This window comes from Harpia harpyja, chromosome 8 (assembly GCF_026419915.1).
Source record: "Harpia harpyja isolate bHarHar1 chromosome 8, bHarHar1 primary haplotype, whole genome shotgun sequence".
Lineage (NCBI taxonomy): Eukaryota > Metazoa > Chordata > Aves > Accipitriformes > Accipitridae > Harpia > Harpia harpyja.
In genome coordinates, this window is record NC_068947.1 from 37,794,189 (window position 1) to 37,818,118 (window position 23,930).

General features: G+C 37.2%; 1 protein-coding gene across 6 annotated transcripts in view; it reads right to left on the reverse strand.

Annotated features, from left to right (window-relative positions):
• Positions 1–23,930, reverse strand: part of EPHA6 (EPH receptor A6) — a 529,992-nt gene that overhangs the window by 82,827 nt on the left and 423,235 nt on the right. For 3 of the 6 annotated variants that reach the window (XM_052794413.1, XM_052794415.1, XM_052794412.1), the window contains one exon: positions 12,234–12,356. The exons of the other annotated variants lie outside the window; for them this stretch is intronic. In XM_052794413.1, the coding sequence (XP_052650373.1) occupies positions 12,234–12,356 (123 nt within the window). The remainder of the gene's footprint in view (positions 1–12,233; positions 12,357–23,930) is intronic. 6 annotated transcript variants of the gene reach the window in all.

Below are 23,930 nucleotides of genomic sequence, written 5' to 3' on the forward strand. Positions count from 1 at the left end.
ATGAAAATCCATGTTGCTCTCATGGTACTAAGAAAGATGAATTTGTCATCCCCCAAACAAGGACAGGAATGAACAAATGGGGTGGGGAGGGGTGGGGCAGAGAAGTCTCTGAGATGGAGAAGTGATCTTTGATTATTTTATCATGGGGTAGGCTAATGCAATTCTGGAAGGTATTGAATTATTTTCCTATATTTATGATTGCTTACACATACAAAACATGGACATCTTTACTTGAAGAAACAGGTTTAAAGACAAACAGCAGTGGGAGGCAATACCGATGGGAGTCAGAAAAGCACTCAGGGCTCAGAAGGATGGCACAGGCTGCAGAACAGGCACAGCCATGCCAGCACTGCCTGAGCCTGCTACATGAGCATCTGTGAGAGCTTGCACGTAGCCCCAGGGAACTCTGTATGGGCAAGAGATCATGCACCAAAAGGCTCTCCTGTGACAGATGATGAGTCCCCTCTGCAGCATGGGTGCACCTCACCAGATAGGTGGAAACCTAAACTCTAGTTTAAAGACTTGACCAATTCAGGCGAGTGTTTTCACACAGATACAGGCATAGGCACTAGAGAAGTATCTGAAGAACAACCAGGTTAATATTACAGTCAAGATCCACATAAGAAAAGGCATGGAAAAACGACAATGAAAAAGGTGTCAGCTTGGGCTGAGGACTTGGAATAAAAGACAGGGGTCAAGAGCATCTAGGAGCTAAAAACTGCAAATGCTGCTGGAGGAGAACACACAGCTTCATGTCTGAATTGGGGAAGGACAAAATATAAAAAGGTTTGAAGATGGATTCAATGATCAAATCAGTCAAACATATCATTCTTGCAGCAGTTTTAGATACCTAGCAGTGCTGGAGTAGAGAGTACTGCGAGAAAACAGACTTTTGAAGTAGAGAAATTATATAGTGTTCTGAGGCAATAGATTTTAACCCCAAATACAGATTTTATACACTATGTATATCACATTTAGCATTTGCAGCCGCTTAGTGTAAGAAATTTATCATGTTACTACATACTTAAGATAACAATATGAAATTATAGTCGTATTTATACATGACATATATTGATACCATAGCTACATTCACTGTTTTCATACTTTCTGTGGAACTATAAATATTCCCACCCCAGACACGTGTGTGGGATATTGGCTAAAGAAGCTTCCCCTCCTTGCACATGGAGTAACTCTGGCTCTGGCAGATCCATTTCAGATTCTCACCATCTCAGAAAGCCAGACTGAACATGCCAGAACAGTATCAGTGCTTGGTATGATGCAGGAAAAGGACATGAATTTCATTACTCAGAACTTAGATGAATCTGAAAAAGGTGTGGGGGTTATTCATTGTTTTGATGCAACTGCTACCTTGTGACAAGAGGCTGACTGGTTTTGACAAGGTGGGTTTTCTTCCCTAAGAACGTTCTTCACTGGAATTCTCCCACCCAGCTGTACTGCAATGCCACTCAAATAAAACCAGCATAAACGACAGACAATCTGTACTGATGTCATGCCACGTCAGAATATATTACAATTGTGTATTTTCCATTGATCAATCTGCTTGACTTTTTTTTTTTAATAAGCAGAAATGCAAAGAAGAAAAAAGAAAGCCATACATTGCAGAATAATGTAAAATACCAATTGTATTTTAAACTCACAACGTATATATTTTTAGTTCTCTTTCTATTTTCCACAACACAAGATTTTGATAGTGTGTAATTTAATTGAGTGGTAGGGTGATGAATAAGGAGGAGAATTTGAAGTGTCATATCAATGACAAAATATTCAGCTTGTTGTCTCCTGTTGTCATTTTAGATAATGCAGTAAAGCCCACTTTAATGAATTTTTTATGTAAGATTAATCCTCCAAAAAGAATACAGTTAGTACATGTTCATTTCTACAGTCTTTACTTATAATGAAATCTTTAATACCCATTATGGGAATAGATCTGTTAACATAAACAGAGGATACTCATTCTTCCACTTAAACTAGCAAATGGTGGAATCTGTTCTCTCATTCATATAAGAAAATATTGCTCCATCACTTCTGCAGGTCAGAATTCATGTGTCTCAGAAAATCACCTCCATATCAGGCATTTTTTCACTCCAAAGCCATGTTCTGCTTTTGGTTCTCCAATAACTTACCTCCTGCTAAAGCTAAAGAGACAAGACTAACAGAGCGAAATGCACAGGCACTCCCTTAGGTAGCACTGGGCCTTTCAGCACTCCAATAGCCTGCAAAGCAGCCACAGTAAAGCTCTGTGTCCCTCACTGAAATGCCCAGGGGTCAGAGGGCATTCCGAGATCTCACACTAGTTCATTCATTACATATTTCTTCAAATAGGAAAAACATTTGCTGTGGCACTGCAGCTTCTTCACTCCTGCTACTAATAATGCTGCATTTGTATGTATCAGGGGAGAATTAATTTCAGCAAATAAAAAAAATTGTATTTTTCCATAACACCAAACCAATGGAGGAAAAAAGAAGAAAGAAAACTAATGATTATGCAAAAAGCAAGTGAAAAAAATTGTGCCAGGTTTTGCGTTGTTAGCCCACATCAATACACATGAAGCCAATGGGAATTTTGCTGCAAGCCATCCCACTTGCATTACTGACTTAGATTACAGAAGGTCCCTGTCTAAGACCTGTGTGCCAAGCAGCCTCAAAAAATAGAAGTTGCAGTTCCAACCCGCTTCTTGAGACTTCAGAAGCCAGAGTTTGCAAACAGGATAGCATTAACATCTTGCTGTTACAGGAAATCACATAGATATAACCTACTTATCTTGCTGTTAGTGCTCTTTCTATTTTCCTGTATCTATATACCACTTTTCATTAGTTAAGTTAGTTTAGTCGAGGGAAGATACCTTTGCAAAGTCAATTCATAAAAATAAAAAATACATGAATGAGCGTAAGTTACTGTCTATTTTTTAGTAAACTATGGCCATATAGCTGTCATTGCTAGCTGAAGAATATTTATTGCATCAACACAATCTGAAATACTGTTCTCTGAGTTGCTTTTCTGTAATTTTATATTAAATACTTTTCCACTCACTACCCTGTAACCCACTGGCAAGAATTTATGTCTGTTGGTATGTTTTGGCAGCCAGGCAAAGTCAGTATGTATACTTCTAAAAGACCTTCTGAAATCTTCTGTCCGTCCCCTCCTGCAGCAACAAGCACTGCAAACAGATCTCCTGGTTTCTCACATGACAAAGGGAGAATGCTTTGGACAACAGAAGTTTTAGCAGTCTCCAGCATGCTGCTTCTGCAATCCCTAATTCACATCAATCCTCCAGTGTGCCTGCAAAAGATATTCTGGAAGATTTTGAGGAAAGAAAAGTGGAACTGTGAAGAGAAAGCAGTTGCGCTATTTCCATGATTTGTTTTCTTATTCTTCTCTTTCCATGAGAGAACCAAATGGAGTGCAGTAGAGGGTAAAAACAGAAGAAACAGGTGTTTGTCACTAGTTGGAGGTGGGGTAGGTGAGGGAGAAACATTTGCTAAAATTATACCATATTGGTATGGCCCAAATTTTGATTTTTTCCCTGCATTTATACTTTCCAGCCACATATCTTTGAAAAAAATTTGAATTTCTTCAAGTTTCCATTTGCTGGGTTTGTTATCCGTATTATCTCTTTCTACATATTTATTAGCATTACAAATACAATATGGATGATGAAAGTTCTGGTTTATTCCTGCTGCTTATGTTTACATGAATATTATAACCAGAAATAAAAAAGAAATACCTTCATCATTAGGGCAAGATGGCTTATTAGAATTCAGAAGTATGGAGGGGAACAAGAGCTGGTGTGTTTGTTTGTAGACCAGTTCTGAAAGCTGCCGCATGAACTATTCTAAGTACATCTAATGCATCTCATTTGAGAGCCTTACACTATTTTTCAAATACTAACCTATAAACAGATAAATCCATGCTAAGTATGGTGAAAAGAGAAGATGAGGTGAAGTGACTTGGCCGAGGTATCACAAAAACCAAGTCCTCAGCCTGCAAGAAAAAGCTGTGGGAACCACCTTATCTGCACAAAGAGGGCTTTGCATTGTCTCTGTGTCCCCCTGATCCTTAGAGGACAGTGTGCCAGCCTGGGCCCTTGGAATAAACTGATGTACCTTAAAACATAATCTGAATTATGGCAGTTGCCCAACAACTTCCACAGATCATTACAACAGCTGATGTTTCCATCAGAATCTTGGTCCTGTACACTGGAACCATTCTGTCATCTCCATGCCTTATAAAGACCACCTTATACTGACTTCAAAGAGTTTAAGAGATGACAAAATCACAAGTCAGAACAATGAACAGAGATCAAGGACTGCATTTTTGACTATCCTATCTCAAGTACTAGGTTATATCATCCCATTTTAAAGCAAGAAATCCTAGCATTAAAGGCAGCCGTTATCATTGTATAAGAAGGGAGAATGTAGACTAGTTTCTTTGCAACAATAAGTAATTTGTTAATGACCAGCCACAAAAATTGTGGCTGCTCAGTTTTAATTTAATTATGTTCTGGGGAGGAAAAAAAAAAAAAAAAGTAAGTTTTTAATAGAACTGATTCTGGCATAAGATTTATATTGCTTGAAATTTGACTCAGAACCCTAAAGATTCCAGCACTTTCACTTTAGCACTTAAGCAAAGAACAATTAAAAAAATCCATAATAAATAACAGATTCTGTTCAGATTCAGTTTGAGAGAGATACTTTTGCCCAGTTAGATTAGCCAAAACAATTCACCTCACTTTTTTTGTAACTGAATTTCAGCATATTTCACTTAATCAAATGACATTTCACCCTTAAGTTACTCTGAACATTTTCAATGTTCATACCACTCTACATCCTCTTGTGGAAAGAGCAAGGGATATTCTTTGGTTTAAAATTAGTTCTCAGAGTCTGACTGCATCAAGGATCACTTGCCCTGTTGACCCCAGAGCATGTAAAGGAATTTAAACAAAATTAAGTCTGTGTATCAGGGGCTTCTGCACTTCATCAATATTCAGTATGCCATGATACCTAACAGATACTTATGGGACATAAGAAACAAAGCTTATTTAATCTCTATTGTGAATTTACCCATTATCATAGGTGTGTTATATTTAGAAGCAGTAAGCTACAAGAGAAATTTGAAAATGAGCAAATATAAAAATTGCATACATAAGATTACAGTAAAACATGTTTTTGTGCTTTCATAAGTATGACATGGTTAAGGTTTTATTTTAATCCTATTCTGAAATGTCAGGGCATTTTTTGATTATTCATTACTATGCCTGATTGTGACATGTCTTGCACTTTAGAATATCCTTCATGTATTTTTTCCATTTCCTATTTGAGCACATATGTTTTGCTCCTATTTCCCTTTGGTCTGCATAAAGTTTCAACTTCTGAGCTATAGAAAACTGATGAGTCACCACCTCCTCCTTTATGAGCATCTTGCTGCTTTCTACACATGAGAAAGGCAGAATTTCTCATTTCAAGTAGCAGTGGAGGCCACATATCAGCACTCCTGGAGATTCTGAAATCCACAAAGGAAGCTTTGCTTGTAACATGTGTGAGTTGCTAAATTAAAAATTAAAACCCCAGAACATCATGAGTCAGGACTCCAACAAATAAATGATGCACTGGACCTAACACTGTGACATTTTTGTGTTCTCATGTTTTTTTTCTTATTTCTCTTTGAAGTTTTGTACCTTCAGGATATGAAGGCACACATTCTCAAGCTTCTCCCTTTAACTCTGATTTTCATTGTGAACAAAACCCAAGATTTACAATGAAGATGGGTCAAGCAGCAAAATTTAGATGCAGAGGTTTTTAGACAAGCATATACATCTTGAAGAAGTAAGAAAAATATGGAAACTCATTGACACATGAAGAAGAAAACCAAAAGCATTCATCTACCATAACTTAACTCCCGTAACTATGGAGACATCTCCATAGCTAGCAAACTCTAGATTTTTTCTGAGAAAGAAAAAGGCATATCAAGGGAAGGAGTCAAATTTTCATAACTATGAGTCACAAAGAGGTCATATGAGTCAGTCCACAACTGTCTAGTCTTCACCAACTGTATAAAGCATCCTAACAGGCTTGTTAAATACCAGCATGCAAAATCCAGAGTTAGGGAGATTATTTCCCATACACAGTATTTGAGCCTGGAATGGTACTTCAGCAAGTTGAATTTGGTAAAGGTACACTGGCTTCTTACCTAAAACAGACCAAAAAACCCTAAACATTATTCAAGTTAACTATTCCCTCTGTCTCCCACCTCACAAAAAGTCAAATAATTCTGCATCTGCTTTCACACCCAATGCTTTACTGCTAGGCTAAAAAAGAAGTTCAGATTTTTTCTTTTCCTTTCATCTTGAAACAAAGTAACTGTGTATAGCTTATTTACAAATACATTTCTATGTGTATCCAGCAAGCTCCTCCAGCTCTCCTCTTCCTATCTTTCCGCTCCTGTTAGTAATGAACAGCAACTTGCTTCAATTCACATGATTGTTACAATAAATTACCACATTTTCTGTAGTCAGATTTTTAAAAATATGCAATAGTAGTGTATATTATGTAAAAATGACCACATATGCAAATAAACTTTTCTGAACTTCTAGGGCTAAAATGTTTGGAATTGTTTATGATGACCATCTTGAGCATGAAATGAGCTATTTAGCAAGGGTGGAGAATGAAGACCTCCTTTTATCATGTCCTACACTCAGAGCTTAATCCCAGTTCTACAGTTCAAGCTAAATCCTAATGGACCAGCACAAAAAAAAAGTTTCTCTCAGTATTCATGTTATTCGCTGCTCATCCATATTTTGGTTCTGAAGTGCTTCCTGCCTGCCTAATGGAAAAGTCCATATACATCTGAATTTCTACCCTCAGAAAATACATGCTGTTATGTATTAGTTGTAGGGTTTATAGGCTAGACAGGCCAGTGAAATAGCACTGAGGCTGGAAAGAATAAACCAAAAGAGCCATTTGGCTCAGATATCCTAGAAAATGCATATGCAATAAAAGAATTTGTTAGTCACTGACAAAGGATTAACAATTTTCATTTAACAACAAATACATCAGTTTAGGTGCTGGAATTCAGAGTAGGGAAAAATGCATTAGTTGAAAAAAAAAAGTTACTTTTCTCATTATTGGAGTACTGTAATTATAGTTGAGTTTCACTATGAACAATTGCTCCTTGATGGTTCTTGTTGAGTAATTTTGTTCAATAAGGTTCTGTCAATACAATTTGCTTTCAATTGTCAGTTTATACAATATCAAGAATAATGGGCTCACTCAGGTGCACTTGGAAATTGTAATAAAATATTAATTTTGGGGAAAAGAAAACTGTTAATCATCTGGTTTAATATTCTACAGTTATGTCTGAGTTTTTGAGAAGCTCCCTGTAATAAATGTGAACACTACAATGTATGTTAGACAAACAGTTATAGACAACCAGGCAGTAAAACACTGAAAAGGGGATATCCTCTGTATAATGTACTTTATGTGGAGGAGGAGTCTTGTCATTACCTAGTCCAAGACAGCAGTGAGCAATCTGTCCTGTATCACTTCTAAGTTTCTGGAAAGTAAGTGCACGCTCATTTCTTGCATATAATATATTTTTTGAGGTTCAGAGGGGTGGATTGTTTTATCAAGCCCAATTTCTTTGCTTCCATTTTCCTAAAAAGGAAGATGTAAAAGAGCTGGATAATTAACCCTTGCAAAATAAGTGGTAGGAAATAACTGATGCTCATACTTCATTAAAAAAGTCACATCAAGATACTTTCACAGAAGCTTCAGAGAGGTGTTCTGTCAATGAAATAGGGGGCAATGATCCAGCTGCTGACTACATGGGGAGATCAGAAGATTCACAAGCAAATTGCAGCACTGATGTGCACAGAAAGGTGTGAATGGAAAGAATGATTTTGATGGTTCCCCCCCCCCCCGCTAATGTACTTTGAATACTGAACAGTATGAATGCAGTATGGGAGGTTTGCTTAACAGGAACTTTTTTATAGTTTCTCATAGCCTGACACCTATCTCTAGTTGTTCCTGTCAACAGAAAAACTCAGGAAAGGAGTTTAGCTTGAAAGAAACAGTAGGAAAAGTATTTGCTTTCCCTCCCTTCCTTTCCAACTCAGCAAGCTTAACAATCTGTCTGACACTCTTCAAAGACAGCAGCATACCATAGATTTTTCTATCCATAACTTCTGCCAGGCAATATGGGTATGCATTTACATAACAAACCCTTTACATGTTACTGAAATCAAGAGCTGCCAATACACAGCAAGAGCAGTAAGCTAAGAATTTCCCCCAAATGGAGAAAACAACACTGTAGTTAGTTTGGAAGAGCTGGAATTTGAAGAAATAGATGCAGCACTGGCAATTTAGTTATTTGGTTTTTTACTACATGCATATATATCTGTATCTTTGTGTGCGTGTATGTGTAATTATGAAGGAAGGGGTAAGCTTCCACAGCTCGTGCCAGTGTAAGTATGATGAGGAGTGTAAACTGCTAAGTGGTTTAAGAATTCTATTTCATATAGGCATGGATATTACTTGAGAAAAAGTACTTATTGCTTATGTGAGTCCATCTGTCATTATAGACCTACATCAACTAAGTCATGTGAATTTGTACTGCTAACAGGTGGGATAACTAGAAACTAAGTAGTTTGTGACATTAATGATAGCTAAATCAAAAGGCAGCTATTGTCTGAAAATGGGCTTGTTTTTGCAGACATCTAGGATAGATATTTCAAGGCCTGCTGAAAGCTTTGCTTCTAGTGAAATGGCTGTAGAGCTGTGACAGACTTTTGATGTAACTATCAAATATAAGCACTATTGCATTAGCATAGTTATGTCTAGTCTTAAAAAACACCTACATTTGAGGCAATCTATTTATGCAGAAAGATGTAACACTCCATGCCAGCAGTATAAATTAATGTTTCAGTTGGCTAAATGAGGATACCTTTTACATAAGTGAACCTCTGCACAGTGCAAAAGCAGACACCAAATTACACAAAACTGAACGTCAGCTGTCAGTGCAATGGTAAAAGAAATACACTCTCCCCAACCATTGAGTGAAAAGTAGAAAGGGAAAAAGGGAAACCAACAGTTACATTGTCCTGCCAAGCTATTTTCCAGATACTTATTTATAGTAGGTTTTCCAGTTTAGTTCTGTGTTTCACTTAAAACATCTGTGGGGAATTTTGTAGAAAAAAACATGTAAAAGCATTTTGTCTTTAGTAAGGAATAAATTTTCTGGCTATTTTGAAGTAAATCTGCCACTTAGCTTGAGTTAAGGGTCTTGGTAAATAAAAAAACATCTCATTATCTTTGTTCCCAATGGCCCTAATAGCAGAATAATGCCGGCATTTTAAGCCTTCCATGTAGTTAAATTCACTGAAATCTTACACATAAGCTATATGTGAAGCAATTAGGTTATAATTCAGCAAAGTTATTAAATGTTAAGTACTTCTGTTAGGCTTATGAAAGCTACTGTCCAATATGACCCCCACATCTCAGATAATGGAGGTGGGGTCACTGTGCTATCAAAGGCAGCAATCGAGCATGCTTCCCTCAAGTACCAATACACAAAGAGCAATCCTCTCACTTTTAATGAGAGAGGATAAGCCTTGGAGACAGCATCGAGACTGCAGTGGACAGTTGATTTTGCTTGCCTATTGCTGTTCTAACAGCCAGAGGCTGCCATGATTAACACGATATCACTGCTTAAATACCTTCTTGGAGCATTGTTGCCTTGGGTCTTTTTGTTCCTTGGTAAAGCAATACTCAGAAAAAAGGTCAGGTGTTTGGTGCAGTGTTTTTCGATACAGAGGAACAAAGGGTACATCCCTTCTCTGTTTGTACTAAAGCGATTAAGGATTCAAGCATGAACTTATATTTTCCACTGAATCATGCACAGTAAGAGATTCAGTTCTGAGTCTCTCACATGCCAGATCAGTACTCCCGTCAACAGAATTTTTTTTTGGCAAAAATGCAGTAAATGTGTGGGTTTTTTTCTCACATGTACAGCAAAGCTGGTTTTAGCAATTTAGAAAGTTATCATGAAATGGAAATGGCATCCTCTGGTCATCTCTGTAACAAAGAGAGGCAATTCAGAATTAAGGTTGTGGTTTATGTAAATACAAATATGATAAAGTAAAAAAGGAAGAGTTAAATAGCAGCATTGCAGATATGATTGTTAGGGCACATTTGTTGACAGCAATTTCTGGCTTGTACTGTGGAGTTTCATGCCACCTGGCCCCCCCCATGGACTCTTCCTCAGAGGAACACATCTCATCCATTGGATTTATCACAGTTCTTCACTGGCTTTCAACTACTTGACAGTCCACACTTTCCAGAAGGTGGGCAGTCTCTCCATTTCTGTGGGGTTGCTGCTTCACTCATTTTTTTGTTGTTGACATGATCAAACAATAACATTTATTTCCATTACCTTGCTAGGGTCTATGTTGCACATCATGTAGCTGCATTTCTGTTTTTTTCCCTGTTTTGAATATTTCATCAGATTGAATCAGAATTCTTAGCAAAAGACATTTAATAGCAAGAAATTATGAACCAGTTTTATTAAACAATCCACATTTAAGCATTCTGATTTAAGTCCAAAAATGTGATAAAAAGCTTTATGAGCACTCAGAAAACAACAGTCCTGAGGACCTTATAAAATAAACTTGTAGGTAGGTATGTAGTTGAGAATCAGTTCACAAGTGCAATTAAGCCATTTGTAATCTAATAGAATCAGTGATATGCTATACATAACACTATGTTCGAAAAAGAGAATTTTACGGGGCCTGGACTATTTCCTTTGCCACAGTGTTGTTTGGTTACAGATACCAATCTCATTGTTATGCTGACTGCCAAAATAGCCTAAAGGCTATTAAATACTCTGAGATATCCCAAGGAGAAAAAAATATGGAAAGTATTTTACAAACTGTTGACAAAAGACACCTGAACAGTTGTAAGAAAAGACATCAAAGTTGCTGAGAAGCTTCTATTCAAAGAAAGAATGTAAACAAAGAAATAATAGCACTTAAAAAAAAGAAAAGTAAGAATCATCTTGTATTTATGAGGCCTATAATATTGCAATAGATAAAATGGGGCATAGAGAAGTAGAACAGTTTCTTTTGTATAGCAAATCAATAACATGTAATTTTTCAATTTTCACCCTACTTTTGCCATAAGAGATTTTTCCTCTTCAAGAAAAACTGTAAGTAACATAATAGATAAGATGTCCTGAAAGGATACAAGTGTGACATTAGCCCATGTACAGATTAATTTTACATAGAAATATGTAGTTTGGAAAAGAACAGAACTGAACTTTGATCCAGTTTTAACTACAATTAAGATACATGTACTTATTCTACATTTATTAGCTTTGGTGAAAGATGTTGTTTAATGGCTCCAGAAGAGAATGGATAACACATATAGGCTTTCTGCGAAAGGATGCCTCTAACCTGTCCTTTCCTGTTACAGCCCAGTGTCTGACAGCAGCCCGTTTACCTGGCATGGTGTTCTCATTTTTGGCCTACACTCAACCTTATGCCAACTTTCTGGGGTCCTGTGTGCCATCATACAGCTGTGCCTCTGCTGGGGACCTTGCCAGAGGCAGTGCAGAATACCATGCTGGCAACACAAGCAATGGGGTTTTCTCATGCATTTTAAGAGAACTAAGTAGTTCAAATTGTGATAAAAGTTATTAAAAACGTTAAGGCTGTTTTTATGAGATACAAGTTACAACTACAGAAGCATACAAAGGATTTAAACACTATCAATACATAATTAAATTTTCCCTTTCCAAATTTGTTTTGCTTCCATGTTTTAGCAATGGAATGTAAATTTTTAGGGAAAAGTCACAGTCTCACATAAAATCTGGGATTTTATAGAGGCGTTTTTAAAGTTATGTTTCCCTGGTGCACACAGGCATGCTTCATGGAAGTGCATGATTAGCGGGCACCAGGCCTTTTCTTCCAATACTTAGGTAGACCACTTAACTACAGATCAGTTTCCCTCACAATTTCTCCTATACATTGATTCAGGAAAATGGCTAGTTCCTAAAAAGTAATTTATCTTTTCCATTTCCTTTCAGTTTGGCTTTTTATTGGAAGGGACATCTAATCTCCGTGTCTGACCAATACCGAATTTTGTTTCCCTAAGATGTGTGGAGAGATGGGGCAAAGGGTGAAGGGAAAAATCAATGTGGGCGAATAGGCTGGAATACCTACCAGAGGAAATGCTGGGGGGTAAAGATCCACCCCCTGACACTGGATGTGAGGTCAGGATGCTATTTAAAAATCCCGCCCTCAGGAATCTCGAAAGAGACTTCACCCCAATGGTCGGAAAGGATCCTTTCAAAGAGATAAAAATGATCATTAATCAAATGACTTGTTCTTTGGCTGATAAAAGAAGTTGACTGTTTAAAGAAAGAATAACCAAATCTCTGCAGAGTTAACAGTGGTTTCACTGGAACAGATCTTATAAAAAGCAGTTAAAAGTCTTTGATGCTTTTTAACCAAGTCATACAATACACAGCTTTAACCAGAAAGATGTTGTTTTCTGCATACTTTGCAAATGGAGAATTCCAGCACTTCTAGGAGGAATGAAAAAATTTGGTATTTCAAAGGCAAATTGCACCTATTGGATATTCATAATGCATTCCAAATGACTCTACCATACAGGCAATTTACAATTTTCCATACAAATCCAAGAGAGACCAGTAGAGGCGAAGCTATACCAGCAATGCTGTTTTATACTAGTATTTTAAAGCCACCTGACAAACCACCTGAAAAAAGTCATGTCGGGCAAGGGGAGAAGGGGAACCAGAATTTGCAGCTACATTACTGACTCCTGTGTCAGCACAGCTACATCAGTCAGAGCTTCTATCTCATCTCCCAACACCTGTCAATATATCGATGCATGCAAAAAACAGCAGTGGAGACATGGCCCCTTTCTGCTTTGCTCTCACCAGAAGCTTAACATATTTTACGCTTTCAATATAATAAACTTTATATTCTTCTCATTGCCTAAATGTACAGTTTTTTTTCTGGAAACAACTATTATCTCATCCACCTCTTTTAAAATAAGTACTTGTGACATATCTATGATAGTGATGATAAATAAGGACTCTTTATCATTTGGTCCACTGTTTCAGCTTTCAGCGTATGTACAGAGATCTAGAGACATCATTTCAGCTAGCTCGTGTTACTGCTCAGTGAATGCCAGCATCAGAGACGGATTTGAAATGAGAGCTGTACACATCTTGCTTAAAAGCACAGAGTCAAAATTCTCCCACCTTGCAATAAATATAAATTGACAATTAGAATAATTTGTGTATTTTTGCAAGTACATCAAGGAAGCATCCATCCAAAAATGTAGGCAATGGCAAGTTTGTTTTCATCATCTTGCAGCTATTTCATAGTTGTTCTTTTAAGAGATAGAAAATACCTTAATATTTATCTACAATGAGAAAAATAAATGGCCCCTTTAAAACTTATGCAACAGTTGGGATTTTTTTTAACTAATAAAAATACAGTGAGGAAAATTTAGCTTCAAAACACACATATGTATTTGCTGAACTTAAATAGCCTAAGAAAACTTTGAATTTTTCTCTTTTATTTTCAAGCAAGAGTTCTATTGTTTCTCCTCAATATACTTGCCCTCTAAATTTGTTATTAGACCTGCTGCAGTCTGTGGAAAAAGAATTCGTTTAATTAGTGTTCTGGATGCAGTATTATTATATCTGATGGCTAAAGATAAGGCATGAAAGTTTTCCCTCTGGCCACTCCAGAAAAGCCTTTAGCATTTTTGTAAAAGCGTTTCCAAATTCCATGGCTTTCATTTTAAAATATTTTCAGAAGTGATCTTGGATAGAGCGTCCAGAATACAATACACAGAGATTCAATTTTAAAATGGAAAATTGTTCCATCAACTCCAAGATGTTTCGTACTAAACAGCATCTTAAAACATGAAGGCTAAATAATGAACGTATGAAGACTTCTCAAATAAAACTTTGCTTCTCTGTTTCAAAATATGAATTATACCAACCACAAAGTACACCTACTGTGAGTCACATGCCATATGTTCGGACCTTCAGAAAAGCCAAACAGCTTGAGCTTCACCATTGACATTTTCCTACATTTAAATGGTGTTAAATGGCAAATAACTCGTTTCCTAGCAGTCTTACAATAAGTTACTTTGTTATAGAAAGTAATGAAGACAAACCCAAATTTATTTCACTTTTTGTACATATTCAGAAATAAAAACAAGGAGCAGCAAATTTTGGAGCAATTCAGTCTGTGAATACTAAGAAGAGAGCTAGAGGGCTAAAATTATTGAGGCTTTATAAAAAGCAAATAACTAAAAGAATACATACAAATAATGTTTTTCTCTCACACTTAAAAGGTAGGATTCAGTTGCTTAAGCATAAATGCTTTGTGTCATTTGAGATGCTCTAGAAAATCTGAGACATTCACATTTAAGTGGCAGACTTAAGATCTGCAGGAGATTTGCACTCTTTGAAAGTGGCAGCAAGAGGCAAAGCAGCAGTTGGGTATCTAAGACTAGGCACCTAGTGTCGTTTTAGGCAACTGAATCCCATCCAAATAGTCTACTGTCACCTCAAAAATGTCTCTGATTAAGTAGAATACAGAGTTACAAGAACAAGACCTCATTTAGTCTCTTCTAGAAGTCTACAAACAGCTTCTGAAAAGGACAAGGTTGATAACATTCACCCCTGATCAGTATCCATCAACATAAAAACGCAGACAAAGGAGAGGTTGAAAGTTCATTCATCTTAAAACATGCATGTTCCTAAATTAAAAGATAGCATATGCCCCAGAATGAACAAATGGGTGCTTTTGGTACTACCGCCTGCACAATGTGAATAGGGTTTGAGGCTCTGTTACATGACTATGTATGTGGAAGTTGATTATTATTGCAGGTAGTTGGGAAAGAAAATTAATTCTCATATGTCCCATCAATCATGACAAGAAGGACAGAGGTTTGATAAGAGCTTTGGGCATTTACAGTAATTTAGGAGCTTAGTCAAATTTTTACTTGTTTGCATACACATTCATGAAATATTTGAAAGGAAATCTGCAACAAAAAATGGTGTTCGATACAGAAAGGGAGAAAGCTCTCTGCTAAGACAACAAAGAATAAGGGAGGTGGGAGCGTGGTATTAAAGAGAAAACACCAGCTTCTCAGAAATATTATAAACTTCTGTGTGGAAATAAATGAAGAAGAATTGCATTTCCTTCTATCTGAACATTTTTTAATTGGACAATTCCAAATTGGAATCATGCTTAGCTAAAGAAAAAGTCCACCAAAAACATGCCTGCTTCTTTATATCCTGCTGCTTTATACTCCAAATTGCAAAAGCAATATTTGTTTTTTAGAGGTGTATACTAGCAATATAAATCTTAATGCTTAGTTTAAACAATCTCTTTAAAGCAACCACACTGGACACTTTCAAGATGCTAGGATATTATTTCTTTAGTTAACCGACTTTCTTGAAAAATGCCATTCTGTCAGTGTACATCATACAGAGACTAGTGCTTTACACCCGTTCTATTGTTTTGTGTAAAAATTAACACTCATTTTTGCAGTGGGTGCAGTTACACTAACGGGAAGAGCTTTTAGTATAAGGTCTTACTGGTTCTAAACTGGAAAAAGGAGACATGAATATTAAGCCATGATTCCTCAGTGCCCCGAAATACAGCTCTTATTTAGCAGCTTACAGGCATGGATTTATTGAGAAAAAAACCCAATCTCTCCCCCCTCCATAGTTATACACTATGAACATTATGCCATCTTAACATGGGAATACATTAGTTACAGATATTAGTTGGAAAAGTGCACTGAAATAGTAAAAATTTATGGCAATACTCTGAATAGCTGAGAGTTCATGAAGTATACACTGAGTCCTGTGATACCAGTTTAAAACTCAGCGTAAATTCTTGTGTTTCACAATTATTAAAGCTAAATGCCTGTACTCAGAGGCAGTGGGGGAGTGCTGAATCAATTAGCCTGCCTTCCACCTTCATCTGTGGTTCCAGGGGGAATATCATCCCACGAATTATAAAATTTGATAGGGAAATCACTGGTATAGCATCCTAAACTGGCATGGTTTTAGTAGCATATTACCACACAGAGCAGAAGGGCAAGAGTAGATAGCTGGGTAAAGGAAATACATATGCTTAGTTCAGCTCCAGAGCACATACATTAATTCACACACATTTATTAGTACTTGCATCACGACAGCATGGCCAGCCAGAAGCAACAGTCACTTTTCCCCACACCAAAGGCACATCCCACAGCCTAGGGCTAGTGGCAAGGTAACTGTGCTGAAAAGTCCTAGATCTATGAAAGAAAGTTCCGCCATGCGGCTCAAGAATAGTACTAAATGGATGGATGGATGGATGGATGGATGGATGGATGGATAGATGAAGAGAACGGCACCAAACACACCTGGTGCAATACTGGTGGAACACAGTGGACTAGAGTGAAAGACACAACTTCTGTTTGAATGGGGGGTGGAGGGGCCCTCATGAGCTATAGTAAAAAGCATTTAAAAGGAACTAACTTGCACTTTAAAACTCTCAGGGATTGAGCAAGCTGAGAAATGTTAACCTGACCCATTATTTTTGCTGCTGACACTTTGCAGCAACTTCCAGCAGAAGACCCTAAGAATGTTCCACAAAAACTGAACACAGTTTTATTCTCTTAATGACAGTACATACCCACTCGTGTCTGCTGACTTGAGTGCAAACATTCCCACCAGTTTTGCTCCTGTATGAGGTAAAGTGCCTGCACAGCACCAGCCGTCCTCAGGGGCCCGCATCCCACCCTTTCCTCTTTGCCAGCTGCTGGCTCCTTTGCCCCACTACCATCAGCAGCACTTGAGCCGATGCCACGGCAGCCTCCCGGCCCACAGGACTCGCAGGGGTGGCATCTGAAGCTGCTAAATTGCGCAGGTACAGGCAGGCAGGGCCATCAGCTTGTTCTGTTTGTGCCAGGGTCCCTGAGCCTTGCTGAGAGCAAACTAAGCACTTTTTTTTTCACTATAGCAATTGTACTTGTGGGACCTTAGCGCAGCTTGTGGAGATTTGCTTTTAAAAAGGAGAATGCTGCTAGAGTCTCTGCATTGTGTCTAACGACCAGGCTCAAGTAGGTTATTAGAAAGCCTATGGAAGATGCAGACTGGTCTTCAGCCCTGTTGTTTGTTGTTGTTGTTTCTTCTTATTTATTACACTTTGAATTGATCCAATGCTTTCTGCAGGTGGAATTGACCATTTCAGGTGCTGTGTATTTCTGGGCATCTAACAGCTTCAAATTCAAAAGGAGCTCTTTGGTTGCTTAATTTAATAAACTGGAAGGAGAAGTTCTAGAGAGGTCACAATTACTGTCAGTTATTTCTTTTTACCAGCACCATCTCTTTATTAGTACCATCAAAAGAAGACTTTAGTTTGTTATTCTTTTCCCATAGATTTTGTTTAGAGTTTGGAAAAAAAAGGAAAAATGCACAGTTAGTGTATTTAATGTAAAAAACCCACTGATACTTGTTTCTATGTAGTCAGTTGTCTTGATGCTTTTCATACAGGGAGTGTAAAATACAGCTAAGAGAAATTTCTTAGGAACTTTGCAGATGAAGGCTTTAGGGAAGTAAGTCACAGGACTATAATAAGCTTTTGTGTTCAGTTTGGCAGGAAGCAACTGAATGACTTCAGGATGTTTTCACTCCTAACTGCACTCTCATGAAGGTGGGACTGTACCATTTAGTAATGAAATACTAGAGGACAGAATGTAGAATGAGTTTTCCTGCTTCTGAATAGGGGAATTATCCAATGTTATCACTCAATGTCTGGGAGAAGGCTGGCTTCTGTTAGAAGCACCTTCCACTCTAAAATAAAACCTGTTTTTTATTGTTACTAGTGTTTCCTCAGGGAAGCTAGAAGAAGGGTGAGAGCAATTATTCTAAAATTATTTGTAATATATCCATTACGGAAAGTACTGAAAACCGGTCGACTTTTCTCTCACATAATTTTATTGATTTGTCCTTCCTAGACCACCAGGAACTGCACGTTACTTCATAATCTTTTATGGGGGAACATATGGAAGGTTTTTGTGAGGAATGGCTTTATAAAACTTTGAAATTATGATGTCAGATTACAATTTGTAAAGCATTCAAAAGGCCTGACTTGGAATGGAAAAAAACAAGATCAGAAGCAGGGCTAAAATTTATCCCTGATGAATTTGATGGATCATATTTTCAGTGCACTTAGAAAGCATGGATCTATACAATTAATTTTAACTGTTTTGAATGCACTAATCCGGAGATTTATAATATGCTTTTAATAATTTATTTTAGAGTTTTTTGACACATGCATGCAAAAGTGATAGAGTATAGAGTGGTATGCCTAAATTTTTACCCACATAACTTATATGTCTTAGGAAAATCTAATTTTTAAGATCACTAAACAATATTTTGCAATATGTACCATAAAATATTAGAGCACAACATCAATTAACAAGAATGAGTGTGCTTACCCCTATTGAAATCACAAAATCACAGAATGGCTGAGGTTGGAAGGGACCTCTGGAGGTCATCTAGTCCAACCAAATCATGGAAAGATTTCCATTACCTTGCAAATAACACAGTAGAAACTTTTGTGGGCTAAATTCTGCTCTGAGGTACCTAGGCTAGTAAAAGCAGAACTTGTATGAAATGCATTTTCCTGTGCAGAGGGAAATTTGTACTCTAATGTTCAGCAGCAAATTTTCAAAGGGTGGTGTAATTTTGTTTCCCCAGATTCCACTCAAGTAAATGACATCATCCCAGAGCACTCACAAATAATTCTGTCATTCCTGAATGACACTTTCAAGAACGCAGAGGTCTTTAACTGCCTTTGAGCAACTTTTAAAGCAGCCTGAATTTTTAATCTCACTGTTGTAAAATATAGAGCTTGGAATCTTAATTCAAAGTAGAAAGTGCTATTAGAGAACTTAAATATCCTGAATATGCAGACAATGTAAAACTCAGAACATCTTCTTCATTTATCAGGTAGACTCTGACTAATTAAGTTAGAAATAGTAATTTCCTGATGCATCCCCATGGGAACAACTACAGTGGAAATTATATCATTTATGTTAGTAGATTTAGCAAGATGCCAAGGTATATGAATAGAAGAAACAGGAAAACAAAGTATAAACTACTGTTGGAGGGATGCAGCTGAGGACTGCTCGCTGTGGTATTTTTATGCAGCGAGACTGGAATTCTTTCTGAAGGAACTCATGTCAACATCTAAACCAGCAAAAGACCTTTGCACCTGTTCTGCTCCACTTAAGGTCTGGAACTTAGGCAATATAGGGAATTATCTGGCAGAACCTCTTCAGATAATGAATTTTCACAATTTCAAATACAAAGCAGTGTGTAAACATTGAAGTTGAGAGAAATCTGTGTTGGGGAATAGTCAACCAAGCAAGGTCTCTATTGCAAAACCTGGGTGCTCTTGCTAGTTTTTAAGATTAGAGATTAACTATAGTGAGGCATCACTTTCGTCCTAGGATGTGGCATGGGTATATACTGTCTCCCTGACATGTGCCCATGGAAAAGAACATTGCATGTCCTATTTAGAAGGGAGCTGCAACAAGCTTCAGCCACATTCCCAGTCTGCGATGCCACTGCCCACACACCTGGAATAATCCAGAGCTCCTTTTGTCTGCCTCTGAGTTACTATCTCACGTCACTGGGTTTCAGCATCTCACTTCAAAAGATGACCCAGATTTAACTTTAGTTCTGTCAGGATAGTGGCTCGAAGAAGGAGATGGATCACAGGAACTTGTCTGCAACACCATGCATAAAAGACTGACCAGTTACTTAATTTTTGGGGTGCTGTTACATAGCCACTGTTGGTGATTTCATCTAAGAATAAACTCTGCTGTGTATTTAAAACAAGAATTCAGCTTGTCCCAAATTATGAGTATTACTCATGAAAACTGAGTGGATTTTCTGAATATTTGTGAGCAAGTTGGTTACCTTCAATCAAAACACACTTTAGGAAAAGCTCTCTAAGAAATTGAACAAACTGCATCATATGTTTCTCCTGAACAGTCTTAAAAATGGAATAATAGATGCTTAGAATTTCTCTTTTTGCTATATCTTAGAGAGATCATGTACGCTTGAAAATTTTATTTTAGCACAAAATGTCATTTTTTCCCTGTTATTCTGCATAAGAAACTTTCTCTCTCAAAAAGGGCTGAAGAGGAACATCCTACTGCACAACATCCCCAGCAGGACTGCCCTTTTTCAAAAGTCAGCTGCCGTTATTCTCAATAGGACTGAAATTGTATCTCGCTTATGGTTAGGTGATTATTCTGAGAAGTGCAGCAGTCTTCCGAAGTATTCAATAAACCCAGATTCACAAATGGCTCTTAAAGAGAGCCATTAGATCACTGGAAAAAATAGGATGTAGTAGCCTCTTATGACAAAATGCTGTAACCAAAATAGCTGTGGTGCAGATGTGCTCTAAGACCAATAGAAAATAACACACGTGGAGGACAACTCCAAGAAATCCAGGCAGCAGAAGATTGCACCTTTGTTGATGAATCAGTTTTCAGTTACAAACAATGGCAAAACTTACTAAAATTTCCTAGAGCTCTTTTGAAAAGTTTTGTATGAGATATACTTATTAGAAAAAGTAGAAGAGAGGTGAACACTAGAAAGACATATCTGGAAGAAGGAGGAATGTGTATGGAGATATGTGTGCTTTGTACAAAATAAAAGCGCCAGCAAAAGGGGAGACAGAAGGACTGATGAAAGAACTTAACACAGAGGTTTGGAAAAGATTTGGATATATACTTACCTGCCTTGGATTGGCCTAGCTGTGACAAACAACTGTATACTCAATCAATCCATATGTAACTTGCTTTTTTCTTAAAAAAAGAGCTTTAATAATTTCAGTAGAAATGCAAGGACATACAAAATGAACACGCTCCATGATGTTTAGAAAAAATAAAGATTAGAAAGCCTGGATTAGTTTTTAGAATTTTGTTATTCTAGGACTGTGCCGTGATTTTGAAGGGCCTGATCAGAGATTTTTAACATTCAGCAGCAACCTGCATTTAAAGTATAAAGAATTACTGTAAAGATTTTTTTTCACCCTTGTTTATAGTCATATATAGTATTTAAATAAGAATGGGAATTTCCATCAAAAAACAGACTTAAGGTTTAACCAGCCATCTACAGTGAAGTACACTAAGTACTTCAGTGAACTTCAGCCTGTACCTGGAATGTGTATTATGAAACACATGAGGCAACTTTAATGTTAACCCTTCTTCCTTTTCTGCCTCGGCCAGTAGGCTAAGGGAGACTTAGTGTTGCCTTTGTTTGATCTAGTGTGGGGACACAGGCACTGCCATGACACAAACACTGCTGGAGTTGTGATGGACTCATGGAAATATTATACAAACCAGAGGTTTGTCTCTTAGTATCCAAGCAATATTTTTGGGAAGAGCAGGGAAACTTTCCGGCACCCCGGCTCAACAAAATAATCTGAAGAAGGGTTTGTGTGTCTGAAAACATTTCTGTTTTCTTCTCCAGTGACAATAAGTAATAATAATAAAAAAGGACCCGTTTTCTGCAAATGCTGCTTTGCTTATTTTCTCTGTGAGGTTTTTGCATGATAGCACAATGAGTAGTTCAGGTGTCTGGATTATTTATTTCTGTGCTTTTTTGGGGTTTACTTTTCAGTTTGATTTTAACTCTGAATATCCTTTTAACTTTATTGGTTTGGGAATAATAAAGCATCCACATGTTTTGGCCTCATTTCTGAGAAGAATACCACTACAACCTAGTTCTTGGTGAAAATATCTCAAAAGGCCTGCTTTTCTATATCAAGGCCCCTAATGTCTGCTCCAGACTTAAATTTATGGGGTCTATCTGGAAACACGAAGACAACAAACACTTGGTAGGGCAAAGCTGCTGTTCAGGTCTCCAACACTGATGAGTTTAACCTTGAGATCCTTATGAAAGACAATGCTTTGCTATGAACCTGAAGTGCTGGAGTTCTTTTATTTCTTGATTGGTGGATGGGAATAAATCCAGACTTAGCAATATTTACATAGAATGAGACTATTTTAGAAAATCCCAATTATAGCAAGTTTGGGCTTTACTTATGACTTCTCTGGGAGAAAAAGCAAATGCTGAAAGAAGCTTACAATTCCTAAGGAGGAAGTGATGGAAGTTACAGAATATTTGGGTAGGATATTAACATCTAATTTAATTTCCCTTGCTGCTTCTAGACAAACAGGCAATTTCGGGGGGAAAGAATGAGGGAATTGCTTGAAAAAAGTTCTACAAACGCTATAGCCATTTATTTTGTGATGTGTTAAATGTCAATGCACAGTGAAGTTCTGGCTGCTGAGAAGACTGGTGTGACAACATTAATGTGATTAAGGCTTTTAACAGCAACAACAACTGTTGTGTTGAATCATCTTTGTAGTCTTAATGGAATAGTAATTGGAAATATTGTACTTCTGTTATGGGCTAAAACAATCCGTGTATGTTTAAGCTGTCTATTAAATAAGTATTTTTCAGTCACTGCTTAAACTGAAAATAGCTTTAGCACAATGTTAAACAAGAACTCTGAAATCTTTATATATTTATAGTTAAGTATGATACCCAGAACGTTGTTGCAAGCACTGTATGCTGTACATTTGGATTTCATGATCACACATGTATTATCAAATTAGCTGGAAGTAAAATACTTTAAAATTACAGTTTTCATGATAGAAAAAACAAAGCCTGCAATATTGGCCAAAACCTTTGTGATAAATTGTGTACACATCATGATTTTGGGGAATGATTAGCCCATTAATAATTAGTAATATGAATTTCATTTCATTCAGCGTTTGATCACCCAGTTTTTGTGATTTTGGAAGAAAAGATCCTGAGTAAAATCTGATCATTCCTATGATATGGAATTCATCCTTTGAGACAGGAACCTCTCATGTGAAATGTTGATGGGGTCTTATAAATGGGATGGTTAAGAAGTTCCAGGGGCTTTTAAATTTTCAGATGCCCTTTTTCATGGTATTTCTATAAAAAGAGAGGTAATAGGTTTTAATTTTGTACTTCATGTTTTGCAGTGAGTTTTAATTCAATGAGTGAAATAGCTTTTCATGGGTGACATCTGAAGATGAATGTATTCATGCAGCCTGCTGTACATTCTGCAGTTCTGCAACGAAAGCTCTGATTATCTACTCTTTTAGCCTTGCTAGCCTGTAACAGTATGAACAAGGAGTAGGAGATAAACACTCTCCACTTCTAGACAGTAATTAGTATCATTGAAAAAAGGCTTGCTGTTTTCAGTTAAGAAAAACACTTGTGGCTGAAGTTCCAAAGAGTCAATTGACAAAAAGTGATTTTTCGTTCAACAAATGTAGAGTATAAATTGAGGGCGAGGATTCCTTTCACTAATCATATTCATACCATTCACAATTCACATTTCACTAATATCAATGAAATTAAGTACAAAGGTTTGACTTTCTTCTTGCTTACAAACACCAAGTGACTCCCTCAAATAAGCGATGCCAAGATTAGAAGTAGGAAGATTGCTATCATTATCATTATTGTGACCTCAGATGAACTCTTTGATTAGAAATATATTATATACTCATTTACATTTATATGCTAGATAAAAAAACCTCTATGCCTAGGCTCAGTGAATGTGTCCCAGCCCACACCTGGTAACCCATGTTAGAAGCCAGGCTGTAGGCAGCTCCTGTAGCTATCTCATGAGCTGTGGCATATGCATGGGCATTCTGCTTCCTTTTTTTGGAAAATGCTACTGACCAAAGAGAATTAGCTGTGCTTGTTAATTATCTCTTTGTGGTTATCAGTGTATTCACAGGATTTTCTCTTA